Source organism: Ctenopharyngodon idella, chromosome 18, assembly GCF_019924925.1.
Source record: "Ctenopharyngodon idella isolate HZGC_01 chromosome 18, HZGC01, whole genome shotgun sequence".
NCBI lineage: Eukaryota > Metazoa > Chordata > Actinopteri > Cypriniformes > Xenocyprididae > Ctenopharyngodon > Ctenopharyngodon idella.
In genome coordinates this window covers 21754012-21776778 of record NC_067237.1, presented here as the reverse complement: position 1 = coordinate 21776778, position 22767 = coordinate 21754012, and the positions used below count along the sequence as shown (strand labels likewise).

General features: G+C 36.8%; 1 protein-coding gene across 2 annotated transcripts in view; it reads left to right on the top strand.

Annotated features, from left to right (window-relative positions):
- The window catches only part of necab2 (N-terminal EF-hand calcium binding protein 2), a 104413-nt gene that overhangs the window by 68644 nt on the left and 13002 nt on the right, over window positions 1-22767 (top strand). For both annotated transcript variants that reach the window (XM_051870692.1, XM_051870691.1), the window contains exons 6-8: window positions 7309-7445; window positions 7749-7873; window positions 15058-15137. In XM_051870692.1, coding sequence (XP_051726652.1) covers window positions 7309-7445; window positions 7749-7873; window positions 15058-15137 — 342 coding nt within the window. The remainder of the gene's footprint in view (window positions 1-7308; window positions 7446-7748; window positions 7874-15057; window positions 15138-22767) is intronic.

Here is a 22767-nt window from a genome sequence, read left to right as displayed (position 1 = left end):
GTGTCCCTGGCTGAATAACTGCATTATGCCATGACTTCTGTTTTCAGGCTTGGCTAATGCGATTGTGATTGAATCTCTTCTCTCAATTCTCGGAAGCTTTGTCTAACTAGGTTGAGCCCAGGTTTAGACCGTAGGTGGGAGAAAACCTTTGCTTGCCTCTGTTGTGCTCTGTAATTTTGGTAGGGATGTTCTTTTCAAGTTGTTTACCCTTTCGGCTTATTCTAGAGAACCGTTTAACCCTCTTTTCATTTAGCACTTGGAGAAGAAGCAGCAGCAGCAGAGAGTAGATGATGATCAGGGGCTAAGTTACAACTTAGCCTGTTTTGACGTAAATGGGCACTAAGTTACAACTTGCGCGCTACTAAATATTTTTGCGTTACTCCATTAAACTTAGTTGAAGCTGGCTCTACATATAAACGCAATATTTACAGGAGCCTCCGATCAGGAGTAACGGATGGAATAAAATAGCAGGCTGACTGAACTGCATCAATAGGGGCTTTCGCACTGGGTAGTTACAGGAACTAAGTTATAGGAACTAGTCACTAGAGCGGCCACCCAAGAACTAAATGTTCCCCTAGGGCCATTTTCCTGGTTGCATCCGCACCGCCACTTGGCACTTTGAAGTGACGTAAGCCGTCACTTACAACTTGCCGCTCTGGTTTTTGTGCGGGACTTTAATCTTGACGGTGCAGCCAGTGCCTGAGCACACAGCGCTCCCATTCAGTGTTGCAAAGTCAAATTGGGCTACTTTAAAAGTGGCTGTGTCCGAAAGCTGAAAAATGGATAAGGCAGGATAAGGAGGTAGGAAGGTAGACATCCTGTCTCCTGAGATGTCTTCATCTGATATATTTTTGAAGGCAGCATAGATGTATCCTTCACTGCCTTTGATATCTCACAATCCTGCGCATTCCATTCCCTGACTGTTGAGCTGAAAAATAAAGATGGCATCTGAAATTTGAGATTGGTGGTCAGTTTGTGTGTAAAGTGTACATTTTATTGATACTTTCAATGACATTTCTAGTGAGAAGTTAGTATTGTAGTAATTAAATATTCAATTTGTTGTTACCAAAGTGCTCTCTGTTTTGTTATCTATCATTAAATTGTTACGCTGCCTCAGAAGTCTGTCCGAAATCAGTTTCGTGAGGTACCTTCGTGTGCAAACGCTGCCTGCTAAATCATTGCCTGATAGGGCAGCGAGGCAACAAGTTAGCTGCCTAGGTTTTTGGATGCAGCCAGTGTTTTTCATATCCGTGGGTTGAAGCGACCCCAATAACATGATATTTAGCACCTGGAATGTTAATTTTACCAGGGGAACCCCGCCAAAAAACGTGTATTTTACCCCACGGGACGCGATTTTTACCAGGGGACGATTTATACCCCGGAAACGCGATTAGGGCTAGTTTTGGGCTAGTTTTAAGTAGCAATTGGGCGGGTTTTGTTGTGAAAACCTGGCAATCCTGCTCCCATTCTCCATCTTTATTAGTTTACAATCTGTTTAACAGTCCTGTCTTATTCGTTATTAGACAAAACTGTTAAACAAAGATAGTAAATGGTATATGAAAAAGTATTATAGAGTTTGCCGTGTGGTTGATGTCCAGTGTCGCTAGCTGAGCAGAAATACATAATCATGTTTTGCTTGGTCCTTTCAAAGTCGTGTTGGATTTCCTCCTTAGCGTAAAAGTTGAGAAGTACCTGGACTTCGGCGTTGGTCTGTCTATCCCTATTTTCCATGTCCGTGGAGTAAATATATAGGCTATAAACTGTGTTTAATAAAATGTTGTTTAGGTTGGAAGGGAAAGAGTCTCTGCAGCACTACATATTTTATATAATAATAATATATTTAATATAATACTTTTATTTTTAATACATTTATAGTATATTTACAATATAATTTTATTTAGCATTGAATGGGGAAAATAAAGTCACTTGAGTAGCTTTTCAGCATATTAATATAAAAAAATAGGTGTCTGTCAATCTATGACTGTTTTTACCAGCCTATGATTATTGTTTGTTACGAGGGTGCTCATTCAAAAAAATAAAACAATTAGATAAACAGCTATTTATTGTAATGGATAATGTAATGGAAATGAACAGATGCTTATATCTTGTATAATTATCTGGAAGTGGATCTGTGTATCTTTATCAGCCAGCCTCATCAACAAATACAAGGGTGTGACTTTTACTTTTTTTTTGTAAACATGTTAGTATAACTGTGAGCTTTCATCTATTTTAAGACAAAAACACACTAGACATTCTCTGTTCAGACATGAGCCAATTAATCGTATCCTAGCAACAGCAGTCAATATGTTTCTTAGCAACAACATTTTGTGATATGCAAAATTGCGTTTAAAGAGGCTGGGACAAATCAGTCAAATTACATGTCCCATTATAATATGCCATTTTATTCTGGGGTTCATTTGTCAATGGCTGTTTTTTAAAATGACCAGCATTGGTTATTAAACTTGATATGAGTTTCACTTTGAACTATGAAATATTGCGCAAGTACTATGCACTTGTCTGCTTTTTCCATGCTTATTATATTTAATGCTCACTCTGCAAAGGACAAAAAACGATTAGTTGTCAGCGCTTCCATTTTATTTATTTATTACCAAAGATGACATATATTCTCTGTGGAAAATCTCCAATTGTAAGATCACAATTCCTCACAACCTCCTCCTCAGCCCCTGATGGTATTTTTATCTTTTTTTTATTGACATTGTTTATTTTGTGGAAAACCTGTCTTTGTGCATCACATAAAATAATGCTTTTTTCGACTGTTTAGGTCTTGGCTTGTGCGCAGGTGTCTCGGGATGCTTTAGTCCAGTATGTCATTCATTGTTATTCAGTAATTCACCTTATCAGTCACACTTTCAGAAGTGCCTAGAGCATATTTTACAGAAGGGTGACAGACCATTTGTACATTTGTGTTTGGGTGTATGTGTTGCTGGAGCCATAATAGAGAAGAATGAATATTTCATGACAACCCATATCCTTATGCACTCATGCAGTCTGGGCACCAAATCATTAGATTCGCTCCAAGCATGTTGTTGTCCTGAGAGTTCAAACACATTTACAGCTCATTAAAGGCCTGCCACAGTTATATAGAGTTTTGATTTGTATAGATATCTTCAGGTTATTTGTTTTACTTCTTGATTTACGTCTAACATCATCATCATTGCTGTTGTTTGGTTAAAGCATTTTGCGGGATTGAAAAGTTATTTGTTTTGCCAGTTGAGAAATCATGTTTATTTTGGCATGGACAGTAAGCCCTGCCTCCATGCTTGCTGATGTGTGTTAAGGCCCTTATTGGCACTAAAACACACTGCAGAGACACTGACCTGGCATACCGTTAGCATAAATCATTCTGATCCTTCCCAACTGCCATCGTCACCACCTGGTGACTTCTTGTTCAGGCAGGTGAGCATGACAAACACTAGCATCCATCCTCCATTTAGAAAAGAATCTTTCTCACCACACAGCCAGGGCCAGAGGAAGTCTTTATGCAAAGTTTTATGCAGCTTCACCATAAAACAATACTAGGAATGCACAATAATAAAATAATACTTATTTTCATGTTATTGTAATAACCTATATATTAAAAATTAAAAAATTAAAAATAAAGCAAAAAAATTAAATCAGTCATTTTAAAAGCTACAAAGGTCTCGTTTAGACTGTCATTCTAAATCCGATTTTTGTGCAAATCTGATTGAAATCTGATCCAATTTAGCAAGTGTGAATGGCAAAAAATCACATGAAATGCAATTTTTACAAATCCACTTCGAGTTACATTCATATGTGGTTTGAAATCCTATTCAAATCGCATTTCTGGAAATCTGTTTCAGTCTGACTGCTCTGATCAGATTTTGCGTGGTTTATGTCACTTTCTCACGGCAAGTAAAATGTAAAGATGTTGTTATAGGAAGTCACTGCAGAAACAAGGTTGTGTTGTTGCAAAGTGCCAAACAAGCAAAAAATAACAATATAACGGAGATATGTTTTGAAACCGGCGGAGACGACAGCATGGAATAAAGGCACACATACGTGTCCTTTGTTTCTGCTGCTGCCTCGGAAGATGCAGTAGTCCAGCATGGCGGCTACACATTGTCATGTTGTAAATAAGACAACATCTTCATTGCAAACCCCTCCATGTTGCGGTTGTTGTTGTTGTTTTTGGCGTATAGGGGGATAGTGGGGTAAGATGAGTCAGTGGGGGTAAGTTGACCCACCCCTGTATCTTCACAACTGTACACTTTTATTGTCATGTGACCATATATTTTGGAACCACCCATTATTTCTGCCAGGCAGTGAAAAGGAGAAGCACATGGGAGGAGTGGAAGGTACCCATTTACTTTAAAAACCGTTTTTGGCTTCCCAAAGAAAATTTTTAGCATAACAGATGTAATGGCTGTTACATCAAAGCAAATTTGTCCAGGTCTAAAAATATATATGATGCATATTGGTGATTTAGCATTGTATAACACCATGCAAATCATTTAGCTAAATATTAACCTGAATTGGTAAGCTAGCTAGTTTTATTTCAAAATGGCAGCTAGCGGGGAAAGCAAGCCAGTCTTTTTTTTTTTTTTTTTTTTTTGCGAGAAATATCTTTCCACCTGTAGTCCCTAATGGCCTAACATGGTCGACATTGCAGAAAAACTACCATGCCAAGAACCTTTTGACTAAAATTTTTATTAGTTTCAGTGACATTTATTCTAGACATTCATTCTAATTTATTATTTAATTTTACTCAACAAACTCTCTGTTTAGTCTGTTTTTGGGAAGGTTACAACTTTGATGTTCAGCGTATTGTTTCAGAAATGCAAACAATTAAAGATATTGAAATTTCAACTTCATTTGATTGGTTTTATGTTGTTTACGTTAGCTTTAAGAAAAGGTAAAATATAGAGGTAAATTATCTTTAAAATTTCACATGGGTTTGATTCAGATTCAATTAGATGGTTAGTTTACACCCAGATGGTGCAACTTACCCACTGACTCGGATGAACTTACCCCCAACCTGGGGTAAATTGAACCACACTTTTTTATGAGAAGCCATATTTTTAGAACCCTTTGTCATAAGCCGCTTTTCCACCGTCGGGCCGAACGGTTCTCATTGCGTAATTGTTCCATTCCGTGCCGATCCGGGCCAGTTGGTGCGGTTACAGTTTAATTTTCCACTGTGGGGCTGATAACGGCCGCTCTTTTGAATGTAATTCAAAAGCGTCAGTTGTTGCCTTGGTAACGCAACGGTTTACTGATGATATTAGAGGTAAATAACAACCGCGTTATGGAGGATGATCAGATATTTCTTATTATTAATATTTTTATTATTAATTTGTGTTTACGAAGCTCAAATAGAGCGCTTAGCCAGCTATGGAGAAACTGGTAGCCAGGCAACAGACAAGTGACCAATCCTGTGTGCCAACATCAGTTCACGCATTCTACCAGCACGATTCAGCACGGTTAGACAACCATGCAGAGAATTCCAGGTCAAGAACGGTTTGTAATCGTGCCGTGCCGTACCAGGCTCCAGTGGAAACACAACTGGAACCGTTCCTTACCATTCTAAGAACTGTTCAGCCCGACGGTGGAAAAGCGGCTATAGATGTATTCTGATCATTTAAAATGATAGGAAACATCCTGAAATTACTTTGGATACTTTCTTTGTACATCTCCCTAATTTTCTCTTGTCTTGAGGACCACATAAGTAAAAAAAAAAAAAAAAAAAAAAAAAAAGGCTCATCTTACCCCACTCTCTCCCCCTTTCTACCAATGCAACATCATTGCCATAGAAACCAATGCAGATATTCAGGAAAATGAAAGAGCAGCATGGGACGCACAATTGGATCTGAACAGTTGCAATAAACAATGTGGACAGTCAATAATTTTAGATCAGATTTCAAATGGATACACAAATAATTGGATTTGGGCTGACAGTGCGAATGTAGCCAAAGTGAATTTAGGCATCACAACATTGAAGTGTACAGTATGAAAAATGAATATTTGCTAAAATTACATTTAACAGTTTTATTATTTATTTATTTATTAAAGATTTTTTTAAGAATGTTTCAATTGTTTTTATTCATTTTATGATAGTCATTGTGGTCCAAAACTTTTTCCTCAAAAAAGAAGGGAATTCATACAGATTTGGAACAACTTGAGGCTGAGTATTTTATGGAATTTAATTTCTAAGTGAACTATCCATTTAAGTCATATATCAAACCTGCAATCGTTTCATTTGAATGAATTTTAACTGCTAGGCTACACAGCCCCCCATTTCACCCCTCTCCTTCACTCACATACTTTGTGTTCTTGGACTGATGGAGTACTACAGGCTGTCAGTGCTCCCAGTCTCCTTTATTACTCCTTCTGTTATGGTCTTTTTATACACAGTCATCCTAAGTCTGCATGGCAATGCAGCATAATTTATGAGATACCTTACAGAGGCCAGCACTGCAGTCCAATTTTACTTCCTTGCCAATGCAGCCTTCCCATTTGGATATTCAATTGCGATCCGTGAAGGCCAGGGTTGGTTAAAACGCTGACCATGACAATCTTTCTGCAAATCAGAGCAAAATCTCAGTGCCAATGAACAATGACTGAGCAAGCCAGAGATTAGATGTTTACTTTTTTTTTTTTTTTTTTTTTTTACAATGCCCTTGATTTGAGTCTTGGCTGCTGCACAAGAAAGTTTTTTGCCATCTAGACAATATCTAGACAGGGCAATGATCAAGAATATATGAGGAAATTGCAAAAAAAGATGAGACATGTGGTTAAAAGGTCGTAAACCTCTATACTAAGACTCAGCAGTGGGCAACTGTTTGACAGAATCCATGTGTTTGTACAATAATAAAGCTTAAAGTTCAGCACTAAAGCAGCTGCAGGACCATAGTCTTTAACACTTTTAAAGTCTGTTTCTTCCAATACAACACCCTTGTGAGACATTATGCCTCAATGGTGTAAAACAGACCCTGAGTGTTTAGGGAAGCGGTCAAAATGTCAAAGGATCAATGAGCCTTGGCTCCTCTAATGTCCAATACCATTACAAGCTTTCAGAACTTAACTTGCCCTAAGCTTTTACCTACATGAGCAGCATCTTGTTTTTCTCCTTTCTTTGAGATCTGTTCTTCCCCTGAGACCCTCCGGATCATGTTTTGCTTAAAGCTGGAGCAAAGTTTGCTAGAATTTCTTAAACAGGACTTTATCAAATATACATGCTTAAGATCGTCGAAAAGTGCTGACGTGCTCTTATCTGTCTTCTCTCCTTCAATCCCCTCTTCCTGTCTCTTTCTCCCTCACTCACTGCAGGTATATGAACGTGGAACTAATGTTGAGCAGTTTGTGACCCGCTTCCTGTTGAAGGAATCAGCCAATCAGATCCAGTCTCTGCTGAACTCTGTAGAGAGTGCTGTGGATGCCATTGATGAGCAGCATTCATCAGTGGGGTGAGAAAGAGCATTATTCATCATGACCCAAAGCATGTTTCATCAACATACATGTCCATTAGGACATCAGTCATCAACAGTTAAGTAGATTACATTACATTAATTGCGGGCTTTAAATGCACAATAATAATAGAGCAGGTTTGGGATCTCACTTGGGTATGTGATTGAAAGCAATCTATAAATTTGTTTATTGGGCTGCCATCATACATTTGAGAGTAATTTCGTATCATTTTAATATTTAGTTGATTTCAGATAAACACATCATCTGTATTCCTTATCCTTGTTCTCCCTGTTGTGACCTAGATCCTACCCCAGTAAGACCAGCCCACGTGTCCCAGATAGGCGCTATGAGGCCCCCGTGCCAGATTATCCTCCCAACAACAGAGTCAGTGCAAAGGAGAGCATGAGGAACATCAACACAGGTGCAGGTGAGGTGATTCACTTCATCTGTTTCCAAACACAACTGAATAACTAAATGTGGACACACGTTAAGGAGTTATTTGGTATAATAGCACTAATATTATAGTGCACACCATTCACTATATGTATTTTTATGCATCATGAAGTTACTGGAACTTAAGTATGTAATTATGCCTTAGATGTGTTACTAGAATTCAAGTCTGAAAGATTCTGAAATAACCCCAATGGCACAAAATTTACAAAGTGACTTATTTTTACTGACTGAATCCACTTATGTCTCCAAGCATCAGCATAAATGCAGCATCTGTTTATGTGAGCAGAACCAGCTGTGATGAGACTTTTTGAACAAGGTTGCGATGAAATGGTTGGTTCTTGCCTCATATGCCTAAGAGTTCTTTTCCAAGAAACCTCTCATTTATTTCTTCATTTACATAAGCTCTGTTCCAAACCTTTAGTAAGCTGTCTTGCTGTCTACTACAGCTGCCTTCTAGTGAGTGATTCGGAATGGTCTATAGATAATGCCACAATTATCTAAGCAAATATATATATATATACTTCCATTCAAAAGTTTGGGGTCTGTAAGATTTTTTTAATATTTTTATTTATTTGAGCAGAAAATACAATAAAAGGAGTAACAATTGTGAAATATTATTATAATTTAAAATATATGTTTTCTAATTTAATAGATTTTAAAATGTCACTAGCTATGTTTCCATCCAAAGTTGCAAATTTGGAATATCGCATAAAACATTTGCCAATAAACCACTGATTCCATCCAGTGAGTCGAAGAGACCAAAATCGCCACTTCCTGATAAACTGGCGCTAAATATCTCTAAGAAAAATGGAAGTTGCTGCAGTAGAAGCCACTGTATATAATAATTTTTGTATAAAATAAATTACTTGCGCCTCAGAGCACGCAGACGAAACCCACTCAACACTGTCATGTTATCTTGCATTCAGATGTCTGGTGTTTGTGAACGCTTCTGGGAGGGAATTATACTGAACCACTTTAACAACAGACTTGCTCAGGCATTACAGAATGACCAAAACAGCATTTCAGATGCTGTGCAACAAGATCGGTCTGCTAGTTGGTCCAGTTATGCCATGCCGTCGCAAAGTCACATGTCTTTTTTGATGCGCATCAAGGAATTTAATCGGTCAAGGTGTTTCCATTGTAGTTTATGCGCATGTTTTCGTATCGCATAAAAAATTTATCCTACTCATTTGAGCGCATATGTTTTTTATGCGCATTTTTAGAATTTATGCGCATCTTGGAGTTTCCATTCAGCATTTTTTATGCGATATCCCAAAATGCGCATAAAAATAGGTGGATGGAAACATAGCTACTTATTCCTGTGATGACAAAGCTCAAGTCTTTAGTGTCACATGATCCTTCAGAAATCATTCTGATATGCTGATTTGGTGCTCAAGAAACATTTCTTCAATTATTATCAATGTTTAAAGCAGTTGTGCTTAATATTATTTGTGGAAACTGTGATACTTTTTTCATGATTCATAAATAGAAAGTTCAAAAGAACAGCATTAGTTTGAAATAGAAATATTTTGTAACATTATAAATGTCTTTACTGTCACTTTTTAACCAATTTAACGCAACCTTGCTGAATAAATGTATACATTTCTTAAAGAATAAATAAATAAATAAATCTTGACCCAAAACTTTTGAATGGTGTACATAGCACACACAAATATAGGGTAATATAATCTTTTTCTTTTATTACACTGAACTATTTTTATTAATAGATTTTAATATTAAATGAAATATGTTTATTTATAATCACCTTTCGCCTTCTCTGCCATCTTTGATGATTTTTTTTTTTTCACTGTGCCCGTCACAATGCATTCTGGGCTTTCCTTCTCTTTGAATACTTGTGATGCATACATGTGAATTTGGCCAACAGAAGATATCTTAGAAGGCAGCATAATTGCCTACCTTTGTACCTCACCATGATACCTTAAAATGCATAAAAACACTAAACTCTACTAAAGTATCATTCAGTGAGTCACAAGCAAATGTAGTCAGTGGAAATCTTTATTGAGACATGTTGGCTGTTCCTGAGCCAGGGTCTGTGAGAGGAAAAAACTGACTTTAGCAATATTACCCCCGTTAGAACAATTGGCACATAGATTAGAGACGGCATTTTAGCCACACTTTCAGTACTTTTTCTTTAGCAGAGGATTACTCGAGGACTTGTTTAATGGTCTATTTGGCGTGTTGCTTTATTGCTTCTATTCATCAATGGCTTTGTTTTTCCAAACATTGCATAAATCAATTCGGTAAGGATCTTGTTTTGTGGTGCAGACTTGGTGGCCAACTACAGTATCACACAAAACATCTGCATTTACCATTTCTCATGCCGTCTAATTGCCGAAAGCATAGTTAAAGTCTGTCAACGATGTGGTTCGCAGGCTCTCCCGTGGGCTTTCTGTATCAACATACTCCACATTTCCATTACTGATGAGATTTGGGACTGAGCTCCAGTGAGTTGGTTATGAAACCGCTCTAAAGAGACACTAAAACAACACAAAGCCTTTCGTGTGCCAAGTCAGCACATATCACACGCTCACGACAGTCTCGTATGCATGATGCAACTGAAGAAATGTGTGAGTTTTTAATGAGGAGAGGGTGAAAAAAGAGGTCTTCCTCAAAGCGTTCCTGAGCTTCAGTCAGAAGGAGTTAAAGGGCACTTGGAGATATGGTAACAAATTAATTCTAGTGTTTTTCTTTTTTCTGTGTCGCAGAGAAAGACGATATATAATTCTTTTTGAAATGCCCATCTCACTTTCCTCTGCATCTCAGTGCTAATCGAATAGTCATACAGTCAATTTCTTCAAATTAGCCAAGCAATACAGACATTTCTGTTGCTGTGGATTTATCATTCAAACAGAACCAGAGCTTATTTAGAGTAGTGGCTGTCTGATCTTAGTGTGTCTTCATTTCAGCTGGTATGTTAGATGCCATTTGACATTTCAGCACAAAAAGCTGTAAAAGAAGCTCACGTTGATGTGCAGACTCCTTATTGACAGTAATTCATATAGATCTCAATTGTCCTCTCGTTCACTTTTATTGTAAAGTTGGCCTGTCGAAATGCCAATACTCTTCGAGTAGCACCACAGCGCTGAATCGAAGAGGTCTGTTTTATGGGTGACGTTCAAACACTGGCACTAGTTTTAAATTTCCCCTAGACACAGATAAAGCTGACTCGGCTCACAATAAAAGCACCATTCTAGCTGTCAGATCCGGCAGGGAGAGCCATGATTGGAGCGTGCTGTCCAAGCTGTAGTTTATGAGCACCGGGATGAGAATATTGATCAATACTTCTGCGAGACTTGGCACTTTTTCTCCCATCAGTCAATCACAGGCTTTTCTCAAATTGCTTTCATTCTTTCACGCTACTCTCCTCTCTATTTCTGTTCATGTTGCACAAACACACACACACAGACTCAATGCTATAAATCTAATATAAATAATTCGTTGATATACAGTTTTTCTTTCTTTTCTTTTTATTTAGAGATTTATTTGGAATTTTTTTTATTTATTTAGAGATATTTTTTTTATTTATCGGTCAATACTAGGGCTGCCCCCGACTAAAGATTTTCTAGTCGACTAGTAGTCGTTCATTTAAGCCATTAGTCAACTAATCGCACGTTTATATTAATTTAATTACTTGAATATACAGTTGTGGTCAGAATTATTGGCACCTATGATAAATATAATCAAAGATGACTGTAAAAATAAATCTGCATTGTTTATCCTTTTGATCTTTAATTAATAAAATTAGCAAAAAATCTAACCTTTCATTGCAGGAAAAAAATTGAAAGTGGGGGGAAAATCACATTATAAAATGTTTTTCTCCAAAACACGTTGGCCACAATTATTGGCACCCTTTTATTCAATACTTTTTGCAACCTCCTTTTGCCAAGATAACAGCTCTGAGTCTTCACCTATAATGCCTGATGAGTTTGGAAAACACATGACAAGAGATCAGAGACTGTTCCTTCATGCAGAATCTCTACAGATCCTTCTGATTCCCAGTGCTTCTTCTCTTCAGTTCACCCCACTCATTTTCTTTAGGGTTCAGGTCAGGAGACTGTAATGGCCATGGCAGAAGCTTCATTTTGTGCTCAGTGACACATTTTTGTGTTGGTTTTGATGTTTGTTTTGGATCATTGTCCTGATGAAAGATCTAACCACGGCCCATTATTGGATTTCTAGCAGAAGCGGTCAGGTTTTGATTTTTTATCTGTTGGTATTTGATAGAATCCATGATACCATGTATCTGAACAAGATGTCCAGGACCTCTAGCAGAAAAATAGGCCCACAACATTAAAGATCCAGCAGTATATTTAACCGTGGGCATGGGGTACTTTTTATCCATGTGGGGATAAATGTGGACAAAGCTCTTTTTTAAGTTTCATCTGACCATAGAAGCCGGTCCCGTTTTAAGTTCCAGTCTTGTCTGACAACTGAATATGCTGGAGATTGTTTCTGCATGAGAGCAGAGGATTTTTCTCCAATTCTCCAGCTGTGATCCTTGGAGAGTCTTTGGCCGCTCAAACTTTCCTCCTCACCGCGCATTAGGACGATTTAGACACATGTCCTCTTCCAGGCAGATTTGTAACATCTTTAGTTGATTAAAACTTCTTAATTATTGCCTTGATGGTGGAAATGGGGATTTTCAATGCTTTAGCTATTTTCTTACAGCCACTTTCTATTTTATGAAGCTCAACAATCTTTTGCTGCACATCAGAACTATATTCTTTGGTTTTACTCATTGTGATGAATGATTAAGGGAATTTGGCCTTTGTGTTTCCTCATGTTTATACTCCTTCCAAAGGAAGTCATGGCTGGACAATTTCATGTTCATGATCACCCTGGTGTACTAAAAAAAAATGTAAATATGAATGGGAATATACTTCAGAGATATTTTACTCATAAAAAATTCTAGGGGTGCCAATAATTGTGGCCAACGTGTTTTGGAGAAAAACACGTAATGTGATTTTTTTTTTTTTTCCCCCACTTTCAATTCTTTTCCTTCAATGAAAGGTTGGATTTTTGCTAATTTTATTAATTAAAGATCAAAAGGATAAACAATGCAGATTTATTTTTATAGTCATCTTTGATCATATTTACCAAGGGTGCCAATAATTCTGACCACCACATATACTGGAGATGGGGGGCGGAATATATTGCTTATTGGCGCGCTTTATGCTTAAAGCTTGCAGCAAAGCACCGGCAAAAGTAATGATTATGAATGTGTCAGAAAAAAATAGCAAGGAGACATTTTAATTGTTTATTAATAAACTAGTGTTCTCTGAGTCAGTGTCGGCTGCGAAGATGAAGCTGACGATGCTGACTCGCCATCTCCGCAGTATAGTGGACGCACCTTCTTCTTTATTTATTTTACAAAAGCACAACATTTTGTTTACACAAAGTTTCAAATGATGCATTACTCTTATCTGTATGACCAAAAATGTGCATTTTAAGTTGTTTCTGCTGTTATCAGGAAAAAATACAAGTTATCGCACCAGCACATCCATGTCTTGCAGTAAGCGCGCTTTACTTTAGCTTCCACACTCCACACAAACACTTGAATATGCACTTAAAAATAACACAAATTTATCTACGTTAACGTTAGAGTGAGCAGCCATGTAAAGTTGCTACTACTTGCATGTTTCAAATGATAAGCCATATTTGAGGTCGATGGATTATAGGCGAATGTTTGGATTTCCTGCCCGACATGCTGTAATTACTGTAAGGACCCGCCGTTAGCGATCTCTCCCTCATGGACTGCGTGACTTCGCCACTTCCTGTGGAGTTTTGTTTTTTCCTGTGACTAACCATCTGATAGAATTTTGGTTGACTAAGTCTCTTCTCGTTGACTAACGTTTAGTCGACTATTCGGGGTCAACCCTAGTCAATACTGATATTGGATTACCAATATTGAATATTTAATTGCTAATTTCAACTATTTTTACATTTAGATTACATTTATAATATTGTGGTGCCTAAGTTCACTTGATTTTCATTTTTAGTGTTTTATTTTTAATTTGTTTAGACAAAATTATAGATTTTAAGGCTATTGGTTAGTGGTCATAACATTATCAATAATTTCACTGAGATGTTTCTTCAAAGGGTCATTGTAGCCTACTTCATAATGTTTCAATCTTGGCAAGACTTTGAAATATTTTCCAATTTTTCATGCATGTTATTCATTTGACAGCAGTAAATCAGAATGGAGCAGGTGGTCAGGGAAAGGTTGGGGTTCAGCCCAGCTTGGTCCTGACTGGATCCTAAACTGATGTTCCTTCCACGTCAGTATGTTGTGGCTGAAGCGCCCAAGCTAATTAACATGACAGTCTCCTAAGCAGAAAGAGCATGTGGCAAGACTCCCAGATTATCTTCATCCATTCTAGTCTATAAATGCCTTATAAAGAAATGTCAGTTGTATTGCTAAGGCCCAGATAGAATTGTAAACTTTATTAGCATTTTCTGAGCTGATTTTATGGCAAAATTATTTATATGATTATTTTCACTATTCTCACTATGCCTTTAAAATGTTTCAGGCCCTGTTTACTTGGTCCTGCTATTGCTATGGTAACAGTTAATGTGTTCCAAAATGTCTCCCCTCCCCATTATGCTGGCCTCATCAACACAAAGGAGGTGTTAGAGCATAATTGGTTTGGCACCTCAAGTGGGGCTGATTTCAAAGGCAGGAAAACCTTTTCCCTCATTAATAGGATCTGTCATTGCATAAAAGAAATTAAGGAAGGTTGAAAATCATGGTAATCGCTTTCTACTTTTGTTTTTATGCGAAACACAATATTCTTACAGTATGTACTCTTCCTTTATTATTCGTGGTGGCATTACCATGGTACAGCCATGGTATTAGGTGGTAATACCATGGTACATGTCGAAAAAACATGTATTTCAGTGCTTCTTTTAATATTTAAGTGTCATCTGCCCCAACGAACACCTTGGCAAAAAGCAATGTGGAAACGTCCATTATAATCTAGGTAATGACTTAAGCTTAGTAATAATGTCTGAACGTTTGATTCACCCTGTCGTATTGCTATGACAGCCACACTGAGACGAGGTTTCAGGTGCCTGGAAGAGTAAAACATCATTGAAACTATCTGCAAATTATTCACTGTGCCTTTCTGTCTCTGTCAGGAGCTGTTGAGGTGAGAAAAGAAGGACTTGAGGCGCAGATCAACCGACTGGCTGAGCTGATTGGACGTCTGGAGAACAAGGTAAGAGGTTCGTCTTATAATACTGAGAGGTCAAGTGCTTCCTCCTGGGAAGAGTCTTATAATACTGAGAGGTCAAAATCCACAGACCTGTGCAGATACAATCCGGTGTATTAAGAACCAGAAAATAAAAACATGGTTGACAACAAATGGAAAGATTTTGCTCAGTTTCTGATAACATAATAATACATAGATTACTGGGATGTTTTGTTTGAGTAGATATTTCATATTTGTTTCAAATAAAAATATCACATCTAAAGTAGCATTGTCTAAAAGTGTATATGTTTTGGACGGTGGCAGGTATTGATTGTGAGGGGGTGAAATAAAGGCCACATAAGTCACATAAGGTTTTCACATTTGCTGTGATTGGCTGATATCTTTGTAATTGCTGTTAAATCAGTCTGTAAATTAGCCTTGCTTGTTACAGCATTAATTTAGCTTTTTTTTTTTTTGGAAAATGCATAAACCTGATTAGACTTGATTTTATTAAACAGTATGTCATTATAAACAAATATTATTATAGTATTGGTTGCTTGATGACAGTCTCAAGTATACAGTACCATTCAAAAGTTAAGGGTCAGTTAGATTACAAAAAAAACTTTTATTCCTTAAGAATGCATTGATCAAAAGTGGCAGTAAAAATATTTACAATGTTACAATTTCTATTTCAAATAAATGTTCTTTTGAACTTTCTATTCATCAGAGAATCCTGGAAAAATACTGTATGTATCACAGTTTCCACAAAAATATTAAACAGCACAATTGTTTTCAACATTGATCTTGTTGGCTGCTGAAAATTCAGCATTGCCATCAAGGGAATAAATTACATTTTAAAATATATTTGAACCGTGCTGGCAAAATGAGTCGCAATGAGCAAATTTTCAAAAATGAGTTATTGTTATTTTTCTATTAAAACATTTCTCTATTAAAAAACTTTCAAAATGATGTGTGATTTGTTGGAATCAGAGAACAAATGACTGAGCCACACCTGTTTGAAGTCGATAGAGTCAGCAAAGTCAATTTTGAGAAAAATCGAGTTAAAGTTTGGAGGGTTCCAAAACAAAATCTCTGTTAATAACACCAAATTTGGCACACACCTCGTCAAAACCAAATATCTATAGGAAAATATATATATTAAACTTTTTTTCAATATTATATTATTTCAATATAGTACTGTAATTCTGTTTATATGTGTATATCAGGATCACGCACTGTCTGAAGCGTCTTTGTGTGCGCGCTTTGGATCTGTCAGTCAGTGAAAGTAAGATGGATTTGTTTACATTAGCATGAGTTTGAAAATCACATTTCATTGGTTCAGACTCATGCCATCAAAAATTCGCTATCAATATTCACAAAGTTGGAATGCTACGCTTTAAAATGATACCAGACTTCGACTAATGAGGAATTTGCTGAGGGGGAAGCGCGAGTGTTGAAGTGAGAAAAACGGCATTTTTCATATACAACATGGACAAAGGAAAGGTACTCCAAATAAAGATACTTTTAGATGTTTAATTGCTATTTGAAGCATTTGGATCGCTAGATGAGGGCTTAATGAACTCATTTTTGTGAAAACCTCAAATTCGACCAAAATCGACATTTTAGACTTGTTTTGCCTGTAGCTCGTAATTAGCCTGTGCGCATTCCAACTCATTTTGCCAGCACGGGTCACATATATATAAAATTGAAAAAAAAAATTTTTTAATAATATTGTGAAATATTACTGTTTTTACTGTATTTTTGGTCAAATAAATGCAGCCTTGGTGAGCATAAGAGACTTCTCTTCACAACAAAAAAAAAAATCTTACTGACCACAGAGTAGAGCTTGAACATGAATTTACATTAGTCTAAAACACAAATCCACAAATAACATTAATCTAAAAACATACATTTTGCTTCCTTTGCTTCCTTTCAGAAGTCCACCGGTCAATTAGGAAGTAAAACTTTGGTGTGGAAAGAGCTTTTCTGTGCCTCCTGTAATTTCTGTTACTATTACACATGCATCCACTCATACACACACAAGCACACACTGATAATTACACACATATTCATATGTAAAGGCCTGAGATGAGATTCAGATTGCATTTAACAAAGCCAGTAATCTTTTCTTCTTATAGATATTACTTCCATTGCTCAGGGTGGAGAGCAGTGAAAAAGGGCAGGAATGAAACGGTGAACAAAGGAAGCAATTAAACAGACCTGACAACCACAGTACTGCACTAGTTAATGGCAGCTTTTACCCTTAGATTTTTTTTTCATTCAACACTTATGTAACTTTTCTTTCTTGGTTAACCATTATTTCACCATCTCTCTTTCTCTCAGTCATTTTATTATGCGTGTCTGATAGACATTGAGCTCAGTGGACTAATAGAGTCCCCAGTTAATACTGGAGTTTTTGGCAGGCAGGTTCTCATTGCTGGAGCTAAGAATAGCCAAACCAACCCAACTGGTTTATTCCTCTCTCAGTGGAAGAGAGGTTCTGACACATCCTGGTGAGATGGGATGAATGAGAGGATATCTGGGTTGAGCAGCAGAGACTGCAGTGGTACTGGGAGATGTTTTGGCGTCGGTCCAGACACAGATTAACAAGGATACGGTACATTCACATATACGCAGGAAGAGAAATATTCTGAAGAGCTTAGTTTAAATTAATTAGTGCAATAAATAAATAATCATAATTTTGTGATATAGACTACCATTCGAAAGTTTTTTTTTATTTTTTTATTAAGGGCCAGATTTACTAACAGCTTGCACCAGCACAAACCCTCTTTTGGCTTTAAAAAACTACTGTCAGGATTTACTAAAGACACGCAGTGAAAAAATGGCGCTGAAAAGGCATGGACAGGGTTATTTTTGCGGCTGACCTTACTGCATATGCATTTGTAGGAGTTTCCCTTTCAGACACAAAATTTATGGGAGGAGAGTATTTAAATGAATCATGCATGGTGATTTACTAAGGTTTGCGCTAGTCAATTTACTGGTATTTGTGCCATTATTTACCACCCAAAAAAAAGCATGTCTTAAACCAGATGCTAATTTGCACTGCTCTTGGTAGATTGCACTCTCACACTAATTTGCCCTGTTTAGTAAATCTGGCCCCATGACTTATTCAGCAAGGAGACTATAAATTGATCAAAAGTGACAGTAAAACATTTATAATTCAAAAGCTTCTTTTTCAAATGAATGCTGTTCTTTCTATTCACTTTCTGTAATTTCTATTAATCAAAGAATCCTGAGAAAAATGTATCACGGTTTCCACAATAATATTAAACAGCACGACTGTTTTCAACATCGATAATAAGCATTTTATTTGAGCAGCAAATCAGCATATTAGAATGATTTCTGAAGGATCATGTGACATAATGAATCTGATGAATCTGAATCTGAATATTCAGCTTTGCATCACAGGAATAAATTACATTTTAAACTATATTACAATAGATAACAGTTATTTTGAATTGTAATAATATTTCGCAATACTGTATTACTGTATTTTTCATCAAAGAAATGCAGCCTTGGTGAGCGCAAGAGACTTCTTTTAAAAACATTTAAAAATCTTACTAAACAAACTTTAATCCAGTAATGTATATAATACACTATTAAAAATAAAGGTTCTTAATTCTTTGGTTCCATGAAGAACCTTAAACATACATAGAACCGTTCTATTGCACAAAAGTTTCTTTATAGCAAAGACTATAGAATAACACAAGACGCTTCACTCGTATTGTTTTGAATAAGAACCAATCGTGGATCACTGCAGCGGCCATTAGAAGCTCCGGTTTTCTATAGAAACAGTCAGATGCGCGCCTCTGAAATGGGACACAAGAGACGTGCATTTAGGACTGCGCATGTGCATTACCTTTATCCAGCCTGAAAAATACTGATTTTTGTCATGATTCGAGCATTTAGAAACAAAATTTATGAGACAGTTGTCAGATTTCATTGGTGATCTCAAATATGAAATTTAATCGAAAGCTTGGCAAACAGCTTACGAGAATTTGATGTTTCCCTATTCAAAGAGATAGGAGCTGCACTTGAATGCCCGAGAGGCGTTTCAAAGTTGGCCGCCGAGTGAAATGACTTGTCTTAAAGGGACTTTGTTTATAGTGGAAAAAGTTTCCATGAAACGTTCTTTGTGGAACCCAAAATGGTTCTTTAATGGCACTGCTGCAAAAAAAAAAAAACAATAGAATAGAAATAATTGAGTTTGTGTTGACCTAGTGCTACACTGAGATTTACCCTCAGTGGTGGTATCATGAGGTAAAACATCGCAATATTTTGATATATATCTTTTTTTCCCATCCACCCCTGCAAGCAATGCAGCCTTTTGCAATCGTCATAGTTTGTCTTGCCTTCAAGGTTCTCAAATCAGTGACAATTTCTTCTGCTCGGTCCACTTTGAAATCTGCCATAGTTGATCTATGCTTGCAGCACACCTGGGTCTATGCAGGATTTAGCACATGCTCCCCTAAACATCCATCCTCAGAGCCTTCACTTTAATTGAAATGTCAAACATAGCACTGTACGTCTGTCCTGTCCTGTTCCCCATTCTCGCTGTCGCTTTAGCAGACAGGGCAACCTGACTTTGGTGACCCGCTTTGGCTCAGAGCTGGATCAGTCATCAGAGCGCTCTTGTTGTCTGCATAATGCGCCCCCACAGCTTTAGGAAACGCATCATTTCTTTTTCCATCCAGTTGTGGCACCCTGATAGCCTCCAATCACTGTGGAGACTAACGCTCATGCCGCTCCTGCAGTCTTCATAATCGACAGTGCGGCGGTTGTCATTCTTGCTATTATTTTTGATGGATAACCCGCCGTCGCTTCTCTCAGTGAGAGAGACAGCTGCACGAATTTGTGGCATCATTACTGGCCATTATGTGCTCTGTCATTCCATGACGGGAAAGAATATTCCACACCATCCCTGTTCACTTCATGTGGATGGACTGACAGGAGATACCAGCACCTCTCATTTTATGAAGCACATAATGATTCTTACATTGCGCTGGTGTTAACTTTTCAGAGCCAGGGCTGCTGTGAATTCCTCATGAATTCATAAAGTACCTATATTTGGAATATAGTGAGAATATTAGAAATATAGCCTATATTGTTCTTGTTCTCAGTGATTTTTTTTATTATGTGCATTCATCACTGCATCCCAGTGACACTGCTTATAGCCTCTACATGGAGGAATGGAAATAATACTTGCAGGTTTTCTCTTAGTGCTTAGATTCTTGATTACTAAAAAACATGTCCTACAACTTTACCTGCCATTATTTAAAAAAAAAAATAGCAACATTTCTAGTTTGAAATGTATCAGAGTTGAAAAAAACTAATATATATATATATGTGTGTGTGTGTGTGTGTGTGTGTGTGTGTGTGACCCTGGACCACAAAACCAGTCATAAGTCACACAGGTATATTTGTACCAATAGCCAACAATACATTATATGGGTCAAAATTATCGATTTTCCCTTTATGCCAAAATCATTAGGATATTAAGTAAAGATCATGTTCCATGAAGATATTTAGTAAATTTCCTACCATAAATATATCAAAAATGTATTTTTGTGAGTGGATATGCATTGCTAAGGACTTCATTTGGACAAAGGCGATTTTCTCAATATTTTGATTTTTTTGCACCCTCAGATTCCCGATTTTCAAATAGTTGTATCTCGGCCAAATATTGTCCTATCCTAACAAACCATACATAAACAGAAAGCTTATTTATTTAGCTTGATGATGTATAAATCTCAATTTCAAAAAGTTTACCCATATGACTGGTTTTGTGGTACAGGGTCATATATATATATATATATATATATGGCAAATTTTTATTATTATTACTATTGGTCTTTTTTTTTAAAGGAATTAAATAAAGGATTAAAAGGGATTTAAGGGAATAAAGAAAAAGTAAGAATAGTAAAATAAGTTCTAGGTTTAATTGTAGCCTTGTTGTGTAGTAATCGATTTAAACTATTTGCTAATAATATTTTATTTAAAAATATGCCCATATTCAGTCTTATTCATATGTCTAATATGATAAAAACGCAAAACGTTTCTTGTCACTTCTTCACTTTTCAATTCAAAATGGTGAAATTTCATTTAAAAAAAGTTGAGTAGTTTGTATCAATGGATAATACTATCCATGCTGAATTATTATATGAACATATATGAACATTATGCTGGACATTCCTATCATAAAACAGTTAAATGTTTAGCTACTTGCATCTTAACACACACTTTTTCACTGTTAAAACTAAAGCTTTGCATTAGAATTCGCACTCGTCTTCTGTAAGTCCAGCCTTCTTTGATTTGATTGGCAATCTCAATCATTTTGACATTGACAAGCGCTGTTAGATTTGCTGAGGCAGACCAGGCTAAAAATGTAACTTTCAAAACATTTTGTCATCCTAACAACAAGCAGAGCTGTGCGTAATGGAGAGCAGCAGAGCAGCATTAAGAATATTAAATTTTGGGAGGTACAATTTTGCCATTTCTAATTATTGGGGGGACTTGTCCCCCTCGATGTCTATGGTGGTTACAGCCCTGCTACTCAGTAAAGAGGTTCATATTAAAATATACCTCTATACCCTTTCACAGCACTGTCAGATATTTATGAAAGCATTCGGGCAAAACATTCAGGAAAAATCAGGTAAAATCTAAGTCAGTTGCCATCCTGAAGGTTTCCATATTTCATCTGCTATGAGTTCCACAACATCACACAGGCCCTGGTGAGTTCTACTGTATAGTTGTTTTTTATACTTTTAGGTAATTATGCTTAATTTTCTGTCATATGCCAACTCCATCACACAAATTGTAAAGAAATTTAAGATTTTACATCCTATTAGTAGCTAGCAACGCCTGAAACTAAATGGCTACTGTATAGAGTACCTCAGGGATGATGTGTTTTTGTAGGCAAAACCCGGAAGCGAGTTAGCATTTTAGGACTTCCGGTTCCATCGCCCCGAAGTCAATGGGTTTTTTGAATGGGTTTTTGTTAAATCGCCTGAAATAAGGTCTGTGGTTAACAAAACCTCTAAATATTTTCACGTTTTGATCTATGACATAAAACACACCAGTTATAACCCACTTGTGATTTTTTTAAACCTTTATTGTGTCTTAAAAACGGCGGGTACTAACAAATTGCTAAAAGGGACTACTTTCTTTGGCGGGGACTTTAGACGTCATCATGACAAACAGGACATTTGGACAGCATTTCTCATGAAAAAGTGGATAAGTATTCATACACAGCGCAGATCATAATCAGCGAGCATGTTTTTAAATAAAGTTGTTTTCTAAATAAAGTTTGAGGAAGCTTGGTGGTGGTGACGTTGATCCGCGACCATGGTGTGCTGTAGTCCGTTTATAGCCTACTGTTAGCTTTTTATATCTGACGACTTTATTTAGGCTTCAAAATGTATAAATGTTGTTAACTTGTAAAGATTATCTTGATAGACAAAACGTGTAAGTGTTTTTTGCGTTTTTCCAAAAGTCTGTGGGAAAAATGCATTGGCTTTCGATCGAGGGAACCCGTGTGCCGCTAACTTCCGGGTTGGCCTACAAAAACACATCATCCCTGAGGTACTCTATTTAATAAAATTGTAAAATGCAAAATATGTTTATTTCGACAACACTG